The sequence below is a fragment of the Mesoplodon bidens genome, assembly GCF_964165515.1.
Source record: "Mesoplodon bidens genome assembly, chromosome: 17".
NCBI lineage: Eukaryota > Metazoa > Chordata > Mammalia > Artiodactyla > Ziphiidae > Mesoplodon > Mesoplodon bidens.
In genome coordinates, this window is record NC_138174.1 from 51,356,553 (window position 1) to 51,380,722 (window position 24,170).

General features: G+C 38.9%; 1 protein-coding gene across 2 annotated transcripts in view; it reads right to left on the minus strand.

Annotated features, from left to right (window-relative positions):
* OBI1 (ORC ubiquitin ligase 1) overlaps positions 1-21,462 on the minus strand; it is a 45,546-nt gene extending 24,084 nt beyond the window's left edge. The window contains exons 1-4 of one of the 2 annotated variants that reach the window (XM_081214464.1): positions 21,323-21,462; positions 11,779-11,914; positions 9,275-9,366; positions 6,399-6,647 (exon numbers count right to left, since the gene is read on the minus strand). In XM_081214464.1, coding sequence (XP_081070590.1) covers positions 6,399-6,647; positions 9,275-9,366; positions 11,779-11,914; positions 21,323-21,394 — 549 coding nt within the window. In that variant the 5' untranslated portion in view covers positions 21,395-21,462. Of the gene's footprint in view, positions 1-6,398; positions 6,648-8,133; positions 8,180-9,274; positions 9,367-11,778; positions 11,915-21,322 lie in introns of both variants that reach the window. The other variant, XM_081214463.1, reaches the window with a different exon arrangement.
* Between the last annotated feature and the right edge of the window lie 2,708 nt (positions 21,463-24,170).

Here is a 24,170-nt window from a genome sequence, read left to right on the forward strand (position 1 = left end):
AGAACAGAATAAAGAAAAAAGAATGGAAAGAAATGAAGACAGCCTAAGAGACCTCTGGGACAACATTAAATGCAACAACATTCCCATTATAGGGGTCCCAGAAGGAGAAGAGAGAAAGGACCAGAGAAAATATCTGAAAAGATTATAGTTGAAAACTTCCCTAACATGGAAAACGAAATAGCCACCCAGGTCCAGGAAGCACAGAGTTCCATACAGGATAAACCCAAGGAGAAACACGCTGAGACACATAGTAATCAAACTGGCAAAAACTAAAGACAAAGAAAAATTATTGAAAACAGCAAGGGAAAAATGACAAATAACATACAAGGGAACTCCCATAAGGTTAACAGCTGATTTCTCAGCAGGAACGCTACAAGCCAGAAGGGAGTGGCATGATATACTTAAAGTGATGAAAGAGAAGAACCTACAACCAAGATTACTCTACCCAGCAAGGATCTCATTCAGATTTGACGGAGAAATCAAAAGCTTTACAGACAAGCAAAAGCTAAGAGAATTCAGCACCACCAAACCAGCTCTACAACAAATGCTAAAGGAACTTCTCTAAGTGGGAAACACAAGAGAAGAAAAGGACCTACAAAAACAAACCCAAAACAATTAAGAAAATGGTCATAGGAACATACATATCGATAATTACCTTAAACGTGAATGCATTAAATGCCCCAACCAAAAGACACAGGTTTGCTGAATGGATACAAAAACAAACCCCTTATATATGCTATCTACAAGATACCCACTTCAGACCTAGGGAAACATACAGACTGAAAGTGAGGGGATGGAAAAAGATATTCCAAGCAAATGGAAGTCAAAAGAAAGCTGGAGTAGCAATACTCATATCAGATAAAATAGACATTAAAATAAAGAACGTTACAAGAGACAAGGAAGGATACTACATAATGATCAAGGGATCAATCCAAGAAGAAGACCTAACAATTATAAATATATATGCACCCAACACAGGAGCACCTCAATACATAAGGCAAATGCTAACAGCTATAAAAGAGGAAATCGACAGTAACACAATAATAGTGGGGGACTTTTAACACCTCACTTACACCAATGGACAGATCATCCAAACAGAAAATTAATAAGGATACACAAGCTTTAAATGACACAATAGACCAGATAGATTTAATTGATATTTACAGGACATTCCTTCCCAAAACAGCAGATTACGCTTTCTTCTCAAGTGCACATGGAACATTCTCCAGGATAGATCACATCTTGGGTCACAAATCAAGCCTCAGTAAATTTAAGAAAACTGAAATCATATCAAGCATCTTTTCTGACCACAACGCTATGAGATTAGAAATGAATTACAGGGAAAAAAACGTAAAAAACACAAACACATGGAGACTAAACAATATGTTACTAAATAACCAAGAGATCACTGAAGAAATCAAAGAGGAAATCAAAAAATACCTAGAGACAAATGACAATGAAAACACGACGATCCAAAACCTACAGGATGTGGCAAAAGGAGTTCTAAGAGGGAAGTTTATAGCTACACAAGCCTACCTCAAGAAACAAGAAAAATCTCAAATAAACAATCTAACCTTACACCTAAAGGACCTAGCGAAAGAAGAACAAACAAAAGCCAAAGTTAGCAGAAGGAAAGAAATCATAAAGATCAGAGCAGAAATAAATGAAATAGAAACAAAGAAAACAATAGCAAAGATCAATAAAACTAAAAGCTGGTTCTTTGAGAAGATAAACAAAATTGATAAACCATTAGCCAAACTCATCAAGAAAAAGAGGGAGAGGACTCAAATCAATAAAATTAGAAAGGAAAAAGGAGAAGTTACAACAGATACCACAGAAATACAAAGCATCCTAAGAGACTACTACAAGCAACTCTATGCCAATAAAATGGACAACCTGGAAGAAACGGACAAATCCTTAGAAATGTATAACCATCCAAGACTGAACCAGGAAGAAATAGAAAATATGAACAGACCAATCACAAGGAGTGATATTGAAACTGTGATTAAAATCTTCCAACAAACAAAAGTCCAGGACCAGATGGCTTCCCAGGTGAATTCTATCAAGCATTTAGAGACGAGCTAACACTCATCCTTCTCAAACTCTTCCAAAAAATTACAGAGGAAGGAACACTCCCAAACTCATTCTATGAGGCTACCACCACCCTGATACCAAAACCAGACAAAGATACTACAAAAAGAGAAAATTACAGACCAATATCACTGATGAACATAGATGCAAAAATCCTCAACAAAATACTAGCAAACGGAATCCAGCAACACGTTAAAAGGATCATATACCATGCTCAGGTGGGATTTATCCCAGGGATGCAAGGATTCTTCAATATATGCAAATCCATCAATGTGATACACCGTATTAACAAACTGAAGAATAAAAACCATATGATCATCTCAATAGATGCAGAAAAAGCTTATGACAAAATTCAACACCCATATATGATAAAAACCCTCCAGAAAGTGGCCATAGAGGGAACCTACTTCAACATAATAAAGGCCACACATGACAAAACCACAGCAAACACCATTCTCAATGGTGAAAAACTGAAAGCATTTCCTCTAAGATCAGGAACAAGAGAAGGATGTCCACTCTCACCACTATTATTCAACATAGCTTTGGAAGTCCTAGCCACGGCAATCAGAGAAGAGAAAGAAATAAAAGGAATACAAATTGGAAAAGAAGAAGTAAAACCGTCACTGTTTGCAGATGACATGATACTATACATAGAGAATCCTAGAGATGCCACCAGAAAACTACTAGAACTAATCAATGAATTTGGTAAAGTAGCAGGATACAAACTTAATGCACAGAAATCTCTTGCATTCCTATACAATAATGATGAAAAATCTGAAAGAGAAATTAAGAAACACTCCCATTTACCACTGCAACAAAAAGAATAAAATACCTAGGAATAAACCTACAGAGGGAGACAAAAGACCTGTATGCAGAAAACTATAAGACACTGATGAAAGAAATTAAAGATGATACCAACAGATGGAGAGATATACCATGTTCTTGGATTGGAAGAATCAATATTGTGAAAATGACTACAGTATCCAAAGCAACCTACAGATTCAATGCAATCCCTATCGAATTACCAATGGCATTTTTTTACGGAACTAGAACAAAAGATCTTAAAATTTGTATGGAGACACAGAAGACCCCAAATAGCCAAAGCAGTGTCAAGACTTTTCAAGACTTTTTTCCCTCAAGGGAAAAAAGACAGAGCTGGAGGAATCAGACTCCCTGACTTCAGAGTAAACTACAATGCTACAGTAATCAAGACAATATGGTACTGGCACAAAAACAGAAATACAGATCAATGGAACAAGATAGAAAGGCCAGAGGTAAACCCAGGCACCTATGGTCAACTAATCTATGACAAAGGAGGCAAGGATGTACAATGGAGAAAAGACAGTCTCTTCAATAAGTGGTGCTGGGAAAACTGGATAGCTACATGTAAAAGAATGAAATTAGAACACTTCCTAACACTATACACAAAAATAAACTCCAAATGGATTAGAGACCTAAATGTAAGCCCGGACACTATAAAACTCTTAGAGGAAAACATAGGAAGAACACACTTTCACATAAATCACAGCAAGATCTTTTTTGATCCACTGCCTAGAGTAATGGAAATAAAAACGAAAGTAAACAAGTGGGACCTAATGAAACTTAAAAGCTTTTGCACAGCAAAGGAAACCATAAACAAGACAAAAAGACAACCCTCAGAAAGGGAGAAAATATTTGCAAACGAATCACCGGACAAAGGATTAATCTCCAAAATATATAAACAGCTCATGCAGCTCAATATTAAAGAAACAAACAACCCAATCCAAAAATGGGCAGAAGACCTAAATAGACATTTCTCCAAAGAAGACATACAGATGGCCAAGAGGCACATGAAAAGCTGCTCAATATCACTAATTATTAGAGAAATGCAAAGCAAAACTACGAGGTATCACCTCACACCAGTCAGAATGGGCATCATCAGAAATCTACAAACAACAAATGCTTAAGAAAAGGGAACCCTCTTGCACTGTTGGTGGGAATGTAAACTGATATAGCCACTATGGAGAACAGTATGGAGGTTCCTTAAAAAACTGAAAAGAGAACTACCATACGACCCAGCAATCCCACTACTGGGTATATACCCAGAGAAAACCATAATTCAAGAAGACACATGCACCCCAATGTTCACTGCAGCACTATTTACAATAGCCAGGTCATGGAAGTAACCTAAATGCCCATCGACAGACGAATGAATAAAGAAGATGTGGTACATATATACAATGGAATATTACTCAGCCATAAAAAGGAACAAAATTGGGTCATTTGTAGAGACGTGGAGGGACCTAGAGACTGTCATACAGAGTGAAGTAAGTCAGAAAGAGAAAAACAAATACCGTATATTAACGCATATATGTGGAAGCTAGAAAAATGGTACAGATGAACCAGTTTGCAGGGCAGAAATAGAGACACAGACGTAGAGAATAAATGTATGGACACCAAGGGGGGAAAGTGGCGAGGGGTGGTGGTGGGGGTGTGATGAATTGGGTGATTGGGATTGACATGTATACACTGATGTGTATAAAATGGATGACTAATAAGAACCTGCTGTATAAAAAAAATAAATAAGATAAAATTCAAAAATTCAAAAAAATTTTAAGAAGTCCATTTCACTCGTTCTAGGTATTCCTTTATTCTGAATGTCTAGTACTCCTATATTTGATTTACAGTATGTTATTATCTTGTACTTTACATTCAAGGTTTGCCTCTGCAGTCCATGTTTTAAAATTTATTTATGTCCCAGCTTATTGCCTAATTCTACCTAATACCTTCACTGGGCATCCAAAATGGGCTTATTAAATATCCCAGATAATTGTGAGGTCTCAGGGTAGCTCTGGGTATTGAATTTAACACGTGACCTTTAAAAGAACAAAGAAAAACTGTATTTTATGTAGTTCTCTTTTACATACATCTCTTATACCACTCTTTTTTTTTCCCTATACCACCCTTATAAGCCCAGAGTAAAGTTTTCATACACATCTTCATGCTCTAAGAAACGTTTATTGCCAAAAATTTCAATGCAATTCAATAACTATAAGAGACCCTACAGAACTTACTGATGGTTCAGGAAGAAGAAAAGCTAAAGGGGACATGGCTGATTGATAAATACTGTGACTTCCCAGCTGTATTTCCTTTTCATGTCCTCTTCTCTTAGACAAAATGCTAATAATGTTGGCTACCGAAAACCAAAGAAATTACACACTTCCCCTAAACTTGTAACAAACTCAGTGCAATTATGTCTGTAGTTTCTTTTTTCTCTAAAAGCACTAAGTTCCCTTCTTTGTCTCATCTTGGCCTTTTCTGAGCCTGAATGGCATTTATTTTACATGTGGGTATGCAATTTGACTTAGTAATCACACTAAGTTGCAGATACTTCTCTGCTACTTAACCTCACTGAAGATCAGTATGTGGTAGCACATCTTTAAAATATCATATGGAGCATTAATGATTTCAGGAGGCAGGATTTAGTAATTCAGCACAGTTACAGTATTTTAAGAGAATGCACATAGGCTGAATGGGTGGTTGTGGACCTGGATACCACAAAACCATCTCTATTCATCACAAGACTCCACTGTGGATAAATTTGAAGCCAAGCTGAAGGCTAGTCCCTTTGGCCAGCAAAGCTCTACAGCACTTGATTATTACCTCTAGTGCTGATAGCATGGATCTCATCTCCTTTCCTAGACTGGAAAATCCTAGAGGTTTGCCCTTTTCACCTATGCTTTCTTTATCTTGTTGTATGGATGGAAGATAATTGAAAAAAATGAACCTGCCTCACAAGCCAAATATTCTTTTTCATGGAGTAGTCCAAGGCAGCTACTCACAGCTCTCTTGGAAGTAGTCATTAAACCTTTAACTCTTTACAATATTAAAAAAATCAGAGAATGGTAGTGCTAGAAAAGATATGGTCTAAACCTTTCATTTTATAGGTAGGGAAATGGACAGGTGTTTGTCTTTATGCATACAGGGAAGTCACTAACATAAGCTTAAAAAACAAAATTAAGCCAAACCACAATGAGAGGAATAGAAATACATCCTTTAAATTGATGTCACTCTTCCACAAGAAGATGCAAACTCATATAGAGGCACTACAGAGTCTCCAATTATAGTCACAAATGGAACCACCTGATATTTCTTGGCAGCTAATAACATTTAAGGAGAAAAAGTTTTCCTATTTCTTATAAATGCTCATCCAGGGATTTCTGTCCTTTCCCCCCAAATCATCTAATGATGACTCAAAATAATATGGTGACTTATACTTTTGAAGGTACTTAAAATACTACAGAATTTTAAAAACAACCACAACTTACCTCCTTCAACTTTTCCACATCATATTTCACTTTTTCATAGATTTCATTAGCTGTTCTAAGTTTTTTCTTCCACTCTGCTACAGTTTCTGGGTCAATTTTACTTGGATTATCTGAAACTGGATGTTTGTCTTCATTTTGGTTGCCCTGCATCAAGGTTAAAGGATCCAGAATAGTCTTGATCTGTGACTCCAAGCTGAGATTTTTACTCTTAAGCTCTTCTACCTCTTTCTGTAGACAATCTATTTCATCCTGAAAAAGCATTGCATAGCCATCAGGTAGACAGAGACATTAAACACATACATATGCTAGAGTGAGGCCAAGGTGCTTTTAAATTTTATACTCAGAATTCTGTAGATACATAGATTCTTTATGCATCAGAATAGCTTTGCAGACAGAAAGTCACATATAGTTGAAATTCTCAAAATGTATTTTGACTCTGATAAAAATAGGCATTTCCGGGCTTCCCTGGTGGCACAGTGGTTGAGAATCTGCCTGCTAATGCAGGGGACACAGGTTTGAGCCCTGGTCTGGGAGGATCCCACATGCCGCGGAGCAACTAGGTCCGTGAGCCACAACTACTGAGCCTGTGCATCTGGAGCCTGTGCTCCACAACAAGAGAGGCCGCGATAGTGAGTGGCCCCCACTTGCCACAACTAGAGAAAGCCCTCGCACAGAAACGAAGACCCAACACAGCAAAAATAAATAAAACTACCCCCAACATCTTCTTTAAAAAAAAAAAAGTAGGCATTTCCATTGCTTTTATTTTAATTCAGTGATAGTTTGTGATTTAAAAAAATTAAAATGTCGAATCTTTGATTCTATTTTAGATATCCAGAAAACACGAAAAGGCACATGAATTCAACAAGGAAGTAGATTCCTCAGAAGAAAGTTCTGAGGCATGTTTAATTGCTTTACTGAGGGGAATTTAAAAATACAGTTTTGATCAAGATTTATAGTTTTGTTTGATGTCTATATTTTTGCTTCTATATTTGAAGTAGGAGTAAAACCACATACCATGTCCTTTCACTTTTCACTTCAGGATAGTACCTGTAGTTAATTTTTAACTCTTCTACATTCTGGATCTTTAATTACTGCTAAGACTATTCCAAGTATTAGTTTTCCCCATGTGGAGCTGCTTGCTACCTTAAATCCAGTAACTAAACATTTGGGGCTAAAACTCTTTTCTGTGATACAATTTATTCATCTATAATGGATATTTCATCTTAAACTAAGATTGTCAGAAATTCTATTGTTAGAAAATAAATTTCAATATGCCAGTGATCTTCTAAAGGATTAATTTGATTAGCATCTAAGTGTGATAAATATTAAGTAAATAAGAATACGTTTCAGAGCTAACACAGATAGTGCTATTTACTATTTTAAATTACAATACATTTCAAGTTAAATGGCATTACAAAATAAGAAAATCGCTTTACTTGTTTGAATTAATATATTAATGAATAAACAGATATAAACAGGAAAACATATACGAACGAACATTTATTCAGTCATTTATTTATGTCCCACTTTATTTCAAAACATTTTTGAAGCAGCTGAAGTAGTTTCCATTTACATAGTATAACTTAAAAATATTTTGTGTCAAAGGAAGAGAGCAATAATATCCCTCATTTAGTCGATATAAAATGACAACTGGGCCTAATGTTTATTCAAAAGTATATGTATTCCATTAACATGAAGCTGATTTAGAAAAAATTCCATCACCATGTCAAATCACCTTCACAGGAAGAAAACCACTGCATGATCTCACATATATGTGGAATCTAAAAGAGTCAAATACATAGAAGCAGAGTTAAACAGTGATTACCAAGCGTGCAAGGTGGGGGAAATGGAGAGGTGGGAGAAATAGGGAGCTGGTTCAAGGGGTGCTAAGTTGCAGTTATACACGATAGAGATAGTCTAGAGATCTACTGTATAACATGATGACTATAGTTAATAATACTGTACTATATACTGGAAATCTGCAAAGAGAGTAGATTTCAGGTACTCTCACCCCACTCACAAAGTAACTATGTGAGGAGACAGCTATGTTAATTAGCTTGATTGATGTAATCACTTCACCATGTATATGTATATCAAAACATGTTATACACCTTAAATATACACAATTTTTATTTTAAAAAAGAACACTAGGGCTTCCCTGGTGGCGCAGTGGTTGAGAGTCCGCCTGCCGATACAGGGGACACGGGTTCGTGCCCCGGTCTGGGAAGATCCCACATGCCGCAGAGCGGCTGGGCCCGTGAGCCATGGCCGCTGAGCCTGTGCGTCCGGAGCCTGCGCTCCGCAAGGGGAGAGGCCACAACAGTGAGAGGCCCGCATAACGCAAAAAATTAAAAAAAAAAAAAAAAAGAACACTGTTTTACATGGGAAAAGAAAAAAAGAATTAGGAAATAGCATATCTCACACCAAAATCTCTTTGCTGGTAGCTGACATAAGTATATTTTCTTTACCAGAACTGATCAGACTTACAATTAGCAGTGAATTTATAGGTAGAAACAAAAACAGAATGATGGTTATAGTCCCTGTTTGCCAGACCATTCACAATGCCTTGTGGGGGCTGGAAGACTGACTTTTACAAGGGAGTTTCCTCTTGAGGGAGTAACTTACAAAACAATGTTTCTGTTGAGGACAAATTTAAAATTAAAAGAAAGAAAAAAGGAAATGTTTCCATCTGTTCCTTTCCTCTATTTGAAATAGGAAAGGGAAAAAGAAAAAGAATTTATCAAATAAGATATTTTTAAACTGGCATTTAAAATAAGATTTCATTAGATGCTTACTCTAAGAAGTCCAGGGACTGATAGCTCAGTTTTACCTTGAATTCAACGCTGTCATCATTTAACATTTTAATTATTATTTACCTCATATTCTTTGTGGAGTAATTCAAGTCTAGTTTTCCGAAGGTGCTTCCTGACTGTATGGCTTAGTATAGGTTCACTTTCACTTGTTCCTCCTATAGGGAAAAAAAAAGCTAACTTTTCATTCTGATTTGGGTAGAATGACAATTAAAATGAACTCTTTTCTTATTGTTCTACATAGTTCTCTAGCTTAATTTCTACCCTTTTCCTTATAACCACGTGGGCTGCCATCTAGGCCTCTTCTGTACTTTAATCCTGAGAAAAGATAAATAACACCATAAGAAATACCTTCAATAAAATATCATGTTGTGTTTACTTACCTATGTATCTTATTATATTAAACTCAATGAAGGCAAAGGCTATATTTTATTAATGATCACATTTGGACGACTGCAAATTTTGAGTACCAGACAACTGTTAATGATAAAATCAATGACTATATTTACAGCTAACCAATAAGTTGTATGAATAATATATTATCAATATGACCTGTACATGATATAATTCTCAAATACATATTATTATCTGTATATATCACATATGATACATATATTATGATATATATTATTATAACCAATGTATTCACTCAAACATATGTGGTTACACAACTGAAAAGATTAATGTGTCTTTTCACTGATTCTAACAACCCAGTTACGATGGATTATAAATCACAGCACTAACTGTATGCCCATAATAACTCACACAAACACACTCAAAATGTTTTCTTCCTGAGAGCTCTTCACTTATGCTGTGGTTACCTTCTTTGTACTTCTTAGCATCATGATAGCAAAGGCGTTTACAGATATTCTTTTTCAGGATGTTCTATCCAAATGGCAGGATGGATGAACCATTTTACTTGAGAGAATTTATGAAATATCACTTAGGTATGAATGAATAAAGGAGGGAGAAGGGATGTGAAAAGAAGCTGGGGAAAAAACATTCGAATTATTTTAATCAACAAAACTCATATTCCGCAAGGAAAGACCTGACTCCTGGTAAAGGTCAGTGCAGGTAGAAAAGTAGAGGCTAAGGTTAACACTCCAGTTTCCAGCACAGCAGAGAAATATTCCTCTATCAGACTTCACCCAGGTACTCAGGAAAGAAACCTTGGAGCCAGCTCTGATTCCCCTTTCAGATCACTTAGTTCCAAAGTTCCACTGGTTGTTCTTTTGTTCTAGCATATATACCTTCCTTTCCATTATAAAAATTTTAGTTAAGTCCATTTTGCCTAACTTAAGACTATTACAATGACTTCTTAAGTTTTCTGAAAGGTTTTTTTCTATGATTCATGCTATCATGAATTCACTTTCAATTCTTCCTAAAGCAAAACCAAATAAAAATCATTTAATTTTAACAATCGAAGAGAAATAACACTAAAAAAGCTCTTTAAATGCTTTATTTTTCAAGAATCTTCTAGTTCAAGTTTTATCCCCTCTCTTACCTACACTACTGTAGGACTGAATGTTCTTTTTTATTCCCTTAATCCAGAATCACACTCTCCTTCACCTGGGCAAGCGCGTCCAACCTGACCTACTCAACGTCCCGTTTCTCCCCTGGAGCCCAGCCTGCACACATCCCCTGAGTGATACTCCTTACACACATTTTGGGTTGTGCCATCCCCTTGCTCAGACCATCATGCCCACCTCGCCCTTCTCACCCACACAGCAGTTCCCCGATTTAGTCTGTCACTCAAGATGCTCTGCACTAATACACTACCAAATGTAAAACAGATAGCTAGCGGGAAGCAGCCGCATAGCGCAGGGAGATCAGCTCGGTGCTTTCCCTCCCTCCCACCTAGAGGGGTGGGATAGGGAGGGTGGGAGGGAGGGAGATGCAAGAGGAAAGAGATACAGGGACATATGTATATGTATAGCTGATTCACTTTGTTATAAAGCAGAAACTGACATGCCATTGTGAAGCAATTATACGCCAATAAAGATGTTAAAAAAAATAAAAATAAAGTCTCAATTTACATTTTCAGTCTTATTTCAACAGTCAGACCCAAACTAGACTACTGATCATTTCCAAAAACATGCCCTACTTTACTACTTCTAAACTGTAGTGCATGCTATTCCCCCTGCATGATGAAATGCCCTCCCTAATCTTTACCATTTGAAAACTTATCCATCCTTAAATCTCCATCTTAAAGGCCACCTGTGTCATGGATCCCATCTCAATGTTCCTAGCTGAACTTCCCTGTTTAAACTCTGTGGACCTTTCTGTTAGTTTGCTTTTGGCTGTTAGCATCTGCTGCTTTAAACCATTAATATTTTGGTCCACATGCACAGCCTCTACCAGAATGAAAGCTCCAGGAGGCTGAGACTTCTCATAGCGCTTTGTGCTCCTCGGTTGCTCCACTTACAGATTATGCCAAATGATCAATCCATCCAGTAGGATACTGGCAAAATAACATCACTGAAAATTGTCTATTTCAGTCTTCCTCCAAATAGACACTATTTAAGATTGTTTCAAATCTATTTCTATGTGTTTATAAAATAGACCCTTACCAATAATCTCTTTGCAAGGATTTTCAGGAGTGATGGGGACTCTGCAGGCTGGACATTGGCTATTATTCTTCAACCACAAATCGATACAAATTGAACAAAATACATGGCTGTTGATGCATATGACAGGCTGGCGTACCTTTGAAAAAAGAAACATTACTTTTAGTACAGGGCAACAGTCATAATGAGAATCTCAATAGTTTTAGCTTAGAGCAAATCTCTTCTCTAGAGTACAGCAGTAGGTGCTTTAAGAGGAAGTATAATATCTAGGATTCATGAAAACGCTGCTTGTGCTACCACATTGTTTCTTACACATGTATAATACAGATACTAGCTTAGGTATCTGGTCATAGAGACTGAAACTTTGAACACGTCATGAAATGATTTTATTTTGTTCCAAACCACACTTATTGCCAAAAAGAAGATGCATTTTGTTCCACTAAGGCTGGGGCAATTTTCCTTCAACTATTCTATTTTTGGATCACGAAATGTCAGAATTAGAAGGTTTTTTAAAGATTATTTAGTCCAATCACCCATATGACATTCAATACTTGAAATCCTTCCCTCAAGTCATTCCACTATATTACAGAGCAATAGCAATCAACAATTTAGCACTGATCCTTACTAGAAAGTCCCCGAAACCAGAGGCATGAAAGCTACAACAATCCTAAAAGACATGACATACGCTCATGTGGTTTACAATCTAAATAGCAAACAATGCTGACAGAAATACTGAAATACACCAAATACACAAATCTTTGACTCAGTGTAATCAAATACAAATAACAATACTTTACATTTATATTGTCTTATATTTTACAATGGGCTTTCCATGCATTCTCTCTCTCTCTCAATAACCCTGTGAGATAAACAGTAAATATACTTTACTAATAAGGAAACCAAGGTGTGAAGATACTAGGTGGCCTGCTCAGGGTTAAGGATGTAGGTGTTCTGACTGTGTGTAGCTGTTTTATCAGAGGGAAAATAGAAGAGAAGCTGTGTTAGTTCTCTACTTATTTGTTTACATATTTATTGTAAATTTATATTTATCTCCCCTTTTAGACTGGAAACTCCGTAAGAGCAAGAACTTCTTTCGTCTCATTCATTTCTGAATCCCTGGTACCTAGAAGATAGCCTAGTACACAGCAGGTACTCAATAAAGGCTTGTTGAATGAAGTAATTGCTATTAGGACAGTACTTAAAATTCAATTTATTGGGGAACTTGCCAGAGGGAATAGGCAATTCTTTCACATTTTGCTGTAAAGAAGAGAGCATAAAAATATGGCCATCGTAAGAAATGATAACAGGAATGACACAGTAAAAAGGGGATATTAATTAATGATGGAGGAAGAGGGGGAGGGATTAGAGCCATAGATAGCAAAGTCCCTAAGAAGTCAAGAGGGGAATGATATCCAAAGCACAAGGGGGCAGATTTTGGCTTATACAGAGTGAGGATCTGTCCTCCATTTTAACAAAAGGGAAAATCGAGGGTACAAGAACAAAGTGGATGGAAGATCTGTTGATGGAAAGATGAGGGAACTCATGTTCCAACTGCTTATTCTTTGTGATTAAATATGAGGTGAGGTTACCAGCTGCAAGTGAGAAGAAGGGGGGAATATCGACGTGAGAAAATAGGACAATAAAGCAGTTGTTTTGAAAGGTAAGAAAGTAAATTTACTAGGGTTATGTACAGAGCTGGATTGCCAAACACTGTTGAGTATGTGAATGGCACAAACTGAGAGAGTCATAGAGTCAACCAATGGATCCTGAAAAGGCTGAAGTAATACTGAAGAGTAGGTAGGGTGAGAAGAGAAGCAGATGCTCATGGTCAAGGTACAGGAGGCGGCACAGCTGCTTTCCCTCATGTTTTGTCCTGGGACACCTTACCTGACAAAGTTCTATTTTCTCTCTCAATCTCATGTATCACATAGCGTTAACATCTTTTCTATGGTAACGGTTCCTGAGAATCCTCTGTAACTGGACCTTAGTAAGTGGCAGAGCTTAGGCTTCTAGAGACAAACCTGGGGCCGACTTCAGCTCTGCTACTTATTGAACTGTCTGACCTTGGGTTAACCCTTTAGTTACAGTGGCATCTGTTTCCTCTTCTGAAAACTACGGTTTAACCTAGTAAACTTGTCATTCAGATGTTGCTTAAGATTTAATAATATAAAGATGTAAGCACAGAGACTTCCACATAGCAATCCCTGGGGAGGGGAGGGGAAAGGAGAAAAGGACTATATCCACGTGCCCAGGAGCCAACTCCACGTAGGCATCTTAAAGCTGACCCAACCATAACATGTCCAAAGCCAAACCTGGCCTGCACACACTCACTCCCCGTCCTGCACTTCTTGTCTAAGTTACTGGCACCACCACCTCACCACTCAGGCTAGAGTGCTCGGAGCTGTCTCTGACTCACCCTTTTTACTTATCCTCACCATCCAATCAGTCGTCAAATGCTGGTATCATATATCAGTCTAAGAAGCCAGAGATTTTAAGATATACCCATATATTATGTACCACTAACAAAAAAGAAAGAATGCAAAATGCTGCCAGTTACAACTGCAAGATGCTACCGCTTGTAAAATAGAACCAGATTTCAGAGATGTTATAACGTGGAAAAAAAAAGTGTATCCCAAAACAGTCAAAATGTGGCAAGCCTACCTCTAGATGTTCTTTTACTTATCATCTATCACTTCTTTTCCACCTTCGCCTCAACGACTTCAGGTTCTCATTCTCTTAACCCAATCTATTGCAATGACCTCCTCCTAAGCTTCCTTGCTTCCACATGTTCACTACTGTCCACCTTTCATACCGATGCCAGAGCTAGCCATCTAAAATATGGAGCAGCAGCTCTCACTGCTCTTCCGCAAAACAACGTTTTTTTTTTTTCCCTGCTCATAGTTTTAAGTACAGCTTCCAAAGAACAATGGAATCTGGTTCTTATATAGCCATATCTTTGATCTGCTATTTCAATACTTGACAAAACCTATACTTCAACTACACAGATATACCCAATGTTCATCAGAAAGAATAATAGAGTCTCCTTGTTTACTGGGCTCTCATTTTTTAGCTTAATATGTTCTACTGGCCTCCCAACTTCCCCAATCAAAATAAAATCCTTCCCATCTTTTAAGATGGAAATCAAAGGTTACCTCTTCTGTAAGGCCTTCACTAATCCTTTTTAGAATTAACTGGATCTTTGTCTGATTCTTATAAGGGCACTTCCTATGCATTGATTTAATGTTCACTGGACTTGGAAGATTGTTTACATCCTGCCTTCCCTATTAGATTTCAGGTTCCCTGGGGGCAGGGACACTGTCCTGTTCATCTTTATGTCCACCTACAACAACTTATACAATGTATACTCTAAGATTAATAGAAGTGAATTTTGATGTATTAAAACAAAAGGCTGAGATAATGCTGCTAAAAGCATCTCAAGAAGCAAAAGGTCAATGGCCACTGCCAAATTTTGAAAAAGTGGAAGTTTAACCTTTCCATTTAATCTGCCAAAATGACACAGAAGAACAACCACAGGCAGACTACTTGGCTCTGTCTGCTAACAGCCATTGGCAATGTCACCCAAAGGAGAATCATTTTCACTGTTCAATACCTGGTATTATCATTGCCATTGTGTTGGATTTTGAAACAGTTGACTAATTCATTCTTTGGACCACGTACTTATCAGATGATGATTTCTAGACAATGGTTTAAATGTACTTAGGAGAATAGAAACCTATAAAGGAGAAAGAACTACTAAAACAAATTACTTGTTATTTATTTGACCGTAACCTACAGAAGCAAAATACAAAGAATCTAGCCCTCCTTCAATTCCTGTCCACCCATCTCCTCTGCCCAGATCCTGCTATATATAACACCAAAACACATACACAAATAATTTTCTTTAATAAGATCTTCTCAAGATACAGAAATAGTCATAATTTGCCTATGTTATTAGACTTTATATCCAATTTACTCTCAAATGAGATCTGTGGCAATAACACAGTAAGCACTCTTACAAAATAAAAATGCAAGAAGACAATGGCAAAGCTAAGTGGCGTGTACAATTCCAAACTCATCTGGAGTAAGCATGTTGAGGTGATATCCTAGGGTAATGCCCCATGAGGCCGGTGAGGAGGAGGAAGAGGAGGAAGAGAAGACAAAGTAAGGGATGAAAGGTGGGCTCTTCTCACTGGAATGGGCCTGAGGAAGCAGTCCTAGGTACAAAAAACATCAACCCTATAATATATAATTCTACTATGTAGTTTCTTTTATCTGAAGATGTTTCAGTTTTAAGAGACTTTACCACCAAAACCCCTTCCATAAAAAGCAAACGTACCTGGGAGGAGTCATGCCTAAAGGTGTTGTCCATTAATATCCATTCTAGACTTACCTAATAGGAGTTATACATTGGTTTAGGGCAGGGTCTGCCAACTTTGACACTACTGACATTTTGGAACAAAAAGTTTTCGTTGTGGGAGGCTGTCCTGTATATTGTAGGATGTTTAGCTAGCAGCATCCCTGGCCTCTATCCACTATATGTGAGTAGCACCCCCCCTCCCAAGACAATCAGAAATAGACATTGCTAAATGTCTCTGTGGAACGAAATGTACTCCCATCCCACTGAGAACCACTGGGCTGGGATACTCACATGAATTTCCCTAACAACCTAATGGGGTTGATAGTATCAAATTCATTTTCAGCTGTAGAAACTGAGACTCAAGGAAATAATGATACAGGTTCTAAGTGGCAGAGTCAGCATCCAACCACCATTACACGTGCAAACTGAATGATCTTTCAACTAAGAAATAGTTCTTTCTTCCTTAGAGCAGGTTTAGTAAATAATAACCTGGGAGTAAGAAATAGAGGACACATGCCTGAAAGGATCAAGACACCAGGATCAGTAGGGACTGCAGAACAGAGCTACTGTACTGATGGAGGTGGCTGGAGGGAAAAGGCAGTAGATCAACTTTACCAACTGGCCTGGCAATTTCACTTAAAATCAACCTCTCTGCTCTTGTCACCTTTACTAGAGACTAGAGCTAATCCTTCTTCTCCGAAGAATATCCTTCTGGCACCTATGTCAAAATTTTATGGGTTTCACTAGTGGAGACCTAGAAAGACTGAAAAACAAAGCTGAGGTAGAAATGATTGTACTAGGGGCCCGCCTACTCAACCTTAGAAATTTGGAAACTTTTAAAAATAAAATTCCTGGATTGCTCTTGCTATGTTTCAAGAAATCTTTGGCTCTGGGCCAGAGTTTAGGACCTAGAACTTTAAAACTGTGTGATCCCGAGAACTCAGTTATTATACTTAAGGCCTACTGGTCTGGGTCCCCACTTCTGTCTACATAAAAAGAGAGATAATACATTTCCCCTCTCCCACCTTTATCCCTACCTAGAATGCCTTAAGGATAAACTGGAATCTTATTTGTGAAGTAAATATGTCAGCTATTATATGCCAACCTTGAAAATTATTAGGATATATCAACACTTTTTTGAGTTAATTTTTATTATACTCCATGTTAAGACACAACATTGTTATACTTTTCTGAAAGTGTCTGCATTCTTCAAGCTTATTTTAATCTAGAAAAGAGAAAATGCAAAACTTATATACTCCACATGACTTTTTTCCAAAGCAAATTACTTGTGACAATTATGTACAAGGCTGGTTCTTAAATCTACTCTTGGGAACTGAGAGACAATCAGGACTCCAACATGGGCTCAATGTACTGAGGTGGATGGCTTGCTGGCCAATCAACAGCCCCTAATGAACACTGATTAATGAATTTAGTCAACCTAGAGTTAGGATGCTACGTTGCTAAGGCTTTGTCTCTAGCCCTACCTTTGCAACATTTTAGATCAACTGCATGTGTGGAAAGCAAAGCAAGAAGTCCTCCCTGAAAGAAGGGTTCTTTTCCAAAGTGTTCCTAGTGAGAAAGAGTCCATGCTATTACTGGACATTTCAAGAGACGGACACTCCACATCCTGAGAAAGCTGATCTCATTTCTGATTATTTCAGCCAGAAAGCTTGCATTATATTAAGTACAAATCTTAATATCGTGGCGCTACCCAAAGCTTGATTCCCTTCCAAATGAAAATACTTTATTTAATGATTCGCTATCATGTTCATTCACTCCAACACTATTCCATTCCATCTATATTCCAACCTCAATTTCAATTCCTTTCCAAATGATTTCAAATACTCTAGTTTATTTATATTTATCTTAAAGCATGGTGCCCCAAACTGGATTCGTGCTCAAGTGAGGAATAACTGGATATGATATATTAATGTTAAACAGCATGAGAAGCCTAGTTGCTTGGCACTTCTCTTGAGAACCTCCTTTGTCCTTTGATAAAACTAACTGTGGGCCACATTTGGCTGTCACTCACGGCAAAAACGCTGACTCGGTCAATAAAAGTATTACCTGCAACAGTTTCGTTTCGTAGCTTGAATCCTAATCGAAGAGATAAAAGCCTGGAATTATCTAGAGATAAACCGGTCTGTAGCATTCTGGAGGCATTACCAAATGTCACTGAACAGATATCCTGGGCTAGATCATTTCTGTACTTTGGCCTGCTGGCCTATTAGCCCAAGGCATGGAAAAAAATTAAAGAGGAATAGGCAAGAAAAGGTTATATATAAATTGTCCCACAGGATGTACCCAACTTCTTCAGGCCACACAGAGCTCTTACTCACAATATTGGCAAGGCTGCTAAACATTATTGGGCAGAGAGAATCCATCTTTAAGACGGAGGTAGAGTCAGAGGTAGGAAATGCAAAATGTTTAAACTTTTCCATTTTAAGCACATTTGTATTCAAAAGACAGAGCATTAACCACTTACCTACTTGGACTATCTCCACTACTGCTCTCACACACACACACACACACACACACACACACACACGCATTCTTCCCCACCTCCACCCCCATTCCAACCAGCATCTACCTTATCTCTTCAGATTTAAGATCTCTCCCACCCCTATCTTCTTTAAGTAATATGCAAGGTTGTTTTTTTTTTTTTTTTTACAGTAAACCTCTAGGAATAATGGCCCCTAATTCTGTGGAAAAATCAAAAATGAAGACTGCTAATTCTATACGGTACCAATGGTGAGGGCAGCAAAAGGATGATTATACAGAAGAGGGCTAGTCAGGAAGGACCTTAAGGCAGATCTCAGAGGTGGCCGGAGATGCTGTGTGTCGGGGAGATGGAAGTAACATTAGGAACGCGCTGCTACTCCAGGCCATGCCACCTCCAGTACCCGACAAATACAGCTGTGTGCGGGAGGGTGAGTAGCACAAGCAGATCAGATTTGCTGTAACTATACAAAAGGCAACAGGGAAAGGGAACCAGCTAAAACCTCTGGATGTACTGTGGCAATTTCCTGGACAAACAGGTCCCACTCTGTTGGGAATGTAAATCTTCATTGAGTGAGTGTACTGGTCTCATGAAGCAACTGGGAAGAACATTTACTGGGAAAGGCTGGCTTCCTCATTTTGAGGGTCTGCCTCAGTGTCCATAGTAAAGGTTAACATTTATTAAGTGCCAAGCTTCATGCTAAGCACTGCATATGAATTACTTCATTTAATCCTCCCCAAAAGACAAGGATGAATGTTAATACTATTATCAATCCCATTGTACAGATAAGGAAACTGCTCTGAGGGAGGTTAAGTAATGTCTACAAGGTTGTATAACTAGTAAGTGCAAGACCTAGATTAGAACTTAGTCAGAACACAGTACTCAGGGCCCTCAACCACTATGCCGTTCTGCCTCCATAGTAGACATAAACAAATGCCTATTTACAAATCATTAACCTTTAATTAATTAATCACATTTAATTCTAGAACACAGTTAACCAGTACATGGCAGAAAAAAGACACCAAAAGTGTCTGCTGTTATGCATGAGTTCAAGTGAGTTTTTAGGAAGTAACTTACTGAAGACACAAATGGTAACAGAGGTTCAAACGCTGGAGACTCTAAGCCTTAGTTTTCTTATTTGGAAAATGAGGAAACTAGCCCTATCTATCTCACAGCACTGGTGAGAGCGGTAAATGAAATAATTAAATGTATACAAAAGCATTCTGTAATCTGCAAAGCACTATATTCTATTAGCTATCAGTTTTGTTAAATACAGGAAGCATAGGTAGGCAAAATCGACCAGGCAAAACACATTTTCAACACAACTGCAAGAGACAGTCTATGAACTAATGGAAACTAGATATAATGTGTACAACTACAAACAAGTGAAAATTATTTCCGAAGGATATTTTATCAGCCCTTTACCAGGCTACTGTTGGGAGTGAATTCACTCAGAACTTAACTTGTGGGAACTTCAAGACAGGAGCCAAATGTAGACTGTAGCAAATTGAAACATCTTCCCCTCCTCTCAGCTATGTATGCAGACAGTGGTAGCACGTGCCAGCTCAAATAACCACCCTCCACAGGCCATCCTTGATCTCGCCAGTCAGAATGGATCAAGCCATCTCTATATCCTCTCACAGCACATCTGCTATTTCCTTGGCATTTCATTCTGATGGATATCATGAGTTATCAGTTTCTTCCAAGCCTGGCTTCCTACTACTTCTTGAACTCAGGAAATTCACATAGACGTAAAGCAGATGATCAAATGATCATATTGGCTGGCACTCAAATGTTTGCTCTATTAAGTTTGCATTTCCCAGTCCTAAGCCTGTGGGGGGGGGGGCGGTAAACACACGCACAAACACACCATAAACGTAAAAACAATTCAGCGTGAGAAAAAAAAATCTCCTTTCTGGACCTACGTAGTAAAACAAAATGTTCTTCTTAAACCGAACGGGAGGCACAAACGGAAATGAAAGAGGAGACAAATGCATTAGAACCTTCAAAACTCCGTTTCTAATTCTGAACTACTTTCTCCACCTAGTTTCACAAACACCTTAGGCACCTCTTGCATCACAAAAAGACGGTATTCTACCTCCTGACTGATCTGTTCTTGGAATTAAAGACCGTATCTCTCATTCTAAACGTCATTCAGGGGCACGTACTATTCATTTTTCAAATTCTGAACCCAGAGCAAAAGCCACTCCCAACGCCAGGTTAAGTAAAGGAAATGATCCAGGAAATGGAAAAGACTCTTCAACCAGCACTGGAGGCCCAAGAACAAAACACTCTAGTTTGTGCAGAGGACGAAGGAACCTTAGCGAGGCTCCCAGGAAACGTGCTTTCAGGATTTGATGGGGATGCACAGGGGCGTAAATTGCTGGGATTCGTTTCTGACCAGGCCTCCTTCGACGCCGGAGTCGCCCGGGTGAGGCCGCCCTCCCTCCACACCCCAGACCGCTGTCATCTTCCTCCGAAAGGCACAGAGATGACCACACGAATCGCGGCGCGCTCCCTCCGTCGGCCGGGACGTGGCCTCCCCAGCCTAAGGAGAACGCGGGTCGGCGTCCTCAACCAGCCCGGCGCCTCGCGCCGCGTCCCCGCCACACACAGAGACCGGCCTCGGCTCTGGCGGGCCACTGCACACCCGACCCCGATTCGTAGCCGTGCCCGGAATCACCCATTACCTTCCCCAAGCAGATGTGGCACGTGATGGGCAGAGTGAGCGACAATGTAACGTTCTGCACGGTCTGAGCCATGGCAGCGTTCAGAATCCCGCCAACACGGAAGTCCCGCCGACCACGGCTTCTCGCCCTAACTGAGGCCGCGCGAGGCCGGCTACGGTAGCCCAGCAGGGCCACGCCGCGCCGGTCGAGGCAACGAAAATGCGCTTTCCCAACGCGCGGCCGCCGGAGCTGTTCCCTTCCTTCTTTCCTTGCTTTTCCGTTTGAAAAAAAACTCTCCCCGGTTCGGAAGCTACAGGATTCCTGAGAATGGGAAGGAAGGAGGTTTACTACGGGCATCGAGGATCTTGAAAGTTTAAATGAAAGAGTAATGGTGGAGAGAGGAGAGGAAGATGCAGAAAGGCGATTTAAAATCCCAGGATCTTTCCAGGAGGGTGGGGAGGAGGGAAGAGTTTTCCGACTAAAGATTAAACCCGACACAGAAAACACGGCGCAGTCAAAACGGGAAGAGGAAAGACGTTATCTGTACATTTTAACTTTTCCAAGCAACTTTCTACCGCGCTCAGGTCTTTTTACATTCTTAAATGATGTAATGTCACTTAAAAACGACAGTGATTGTCTCCTTGTTTGTTTCAGAAAGGTTTTGCGTACATTAATAGCAGCTTTCCGTGAAGACACGCTTTCACTGTTGGTCCTTCTGTGATTTCTATCCGAAAGAGACTTTAGGATCGGAGCCGTGGACTCTGATTTACACCCACATGTGAGAAAGCTGCAAAGAGCGTGAACCATCCACACTCCCCGACAGCACTCGCACAGGCGTTTAAAGCCTTCATTTCAGGCGCCTGGTTGGATATGAAAAGTCCCACTATGCTGCTGAACTCTGAAGAAGAATGTGTGATGTTATAAGTTAACACTTCCTACCAATGAAAAAGAAAAACTCTGAAAGTTCCTAAATGAATCTTTGAGTATAACAGATTTGGAATTCAACTGCAATTTACTTTAAGTGAGGAAGAGCCAGTATGATCAATTTATGCAAACAAATACAATCTGTGAGTAGGGAGGTTTAGAAACAAAACCAGTGCAACTACATCTACTAATCTTTTTGTGGGAGAGAGCATTATAATTACAAGAAGCAGCCTCATGGTTAAAAGAAAGGGGTCTGGACCTGGGCTGCAGGGTAGAAATCCCTGTCTGAACAAATTCCTGGCTCTACTGGCTTCAGACTATTTGTTTAACCTCTCTGCTTCTTAGCTTCCTCATTGGTAAAGTGTGTGTGTGTGTGTGTGTGTGTGTGTATTGAATGAGGTCAATGTGTGTTTACTATCACGTCTACAAAAGGAACAGACAATTATGAGATTGGAGCAGCTAGTAATTCACTTGAAGTAGCCCAATTCCAGTTCAAAATCGGCTCACAGGTGACAGTGAGAATTCTTCCAAACAGCTCAGTAACTTAATTTCCTAGGAATTGGAGACCATCACGTGCTTCGGATAGGAGATCTGGGCAAAATAGTCATATTGATTGTCTGTTTAATGGCCACTTTTTTTCTGAATGATTGGCCTAAAAGTCATCTGGTTTGCCTATTCCCTAGCTGTTTGGAGTCATATTAAATGGGGTCTCGGCTTCACATGTTTTGCTAAATGCATCTTTCGTATTCCTGGCTGTAAATCTCAGGCTTCAGAATGCGAAAGCTCCAAGTCATTACCCACAGTTGTTCAAGGTTTGCCTTTTCCCCATCTTACTGTGTTCTTCCCTGTTCTCACCTTGTTCTCACCTTTTTTATACCTAATGTGGTATTTTAGGACCTGTCATTCCCACCCTCTGAGGGGGATGTAGGACTGAGCCTGTTCTGCCTCTCACACCAATCCTTGGAGACAGTGCAATAGGAAGACACGTTGGAGACAGTTTTTTTTTTAAAAAAAAAAAAGACTTTTCCAAAGCTACTAGGGAAAGTTCATTTCTTGTTAATCATCCTGATGATTGGTGTTAGTACTCAGTCATAAAAATATATTTAAAAAATCATAACCGACATTTTAAGTAGAACGTTTAAATCTGGACTATTTCTAACGTCCCTCGTTTGTATCATTGTCACAGCTTCTCAGTGCTGTTCTAGTGCTCTGTCTATACAGCTCTTTTTGCACTAGGCTAATAACATTCTATTATAGTTGATTGTTCATTTGTTTGCCCCTACAACAGACTGTCTGTTTCTTGAGGCCCGGGATTGTATTTGAGTTATCTAGTATCTGGTACTGAGTGACTAGTCCACAGACCGTAATATTTTCTTTAGCCACAAACTACCTTTATTACAGACCCAGGCTGCTTTACACATTGAGTTTACTTGTTTTTCACTTCAAAATGGAAGACTGTATTCCATTTTGCTAATTATAAAAATATCAATAGTAAGAGTCATCTTGAAAATTAAGCCATTTATAAATATATAAAATAATAAGCAAAAGTTCCTCTAGGCTTATGCCTCACCTCTCGATCCTGACTGGTAGTCACTATCAACATTCTGGAGCATATCCTTACAAACATTTCCATTCATATATTATTGTGTGCATAAGCACAAATAGGATCATACCATAACACACCTGCTCTGCTCACTAATGCTCTGTGAATAAGTACACACACACACACACACACACACACACACCTGAGTAATATCGTTAGCAATACAGACCAACTAGGACTCTCTCTAGGTCCAGATTGATTCCAGGCCAATTCCCAGGCTTTGCTTTAAATAATTCAAATGCTTTAAGGCCAGGAACTGTCTCTTCCCTCTGCCCTATGAAGGGCATTTCTCTTTTTTGGTGATGCACAAAATTAACTCTTTATTTCACTTCTTAATACATG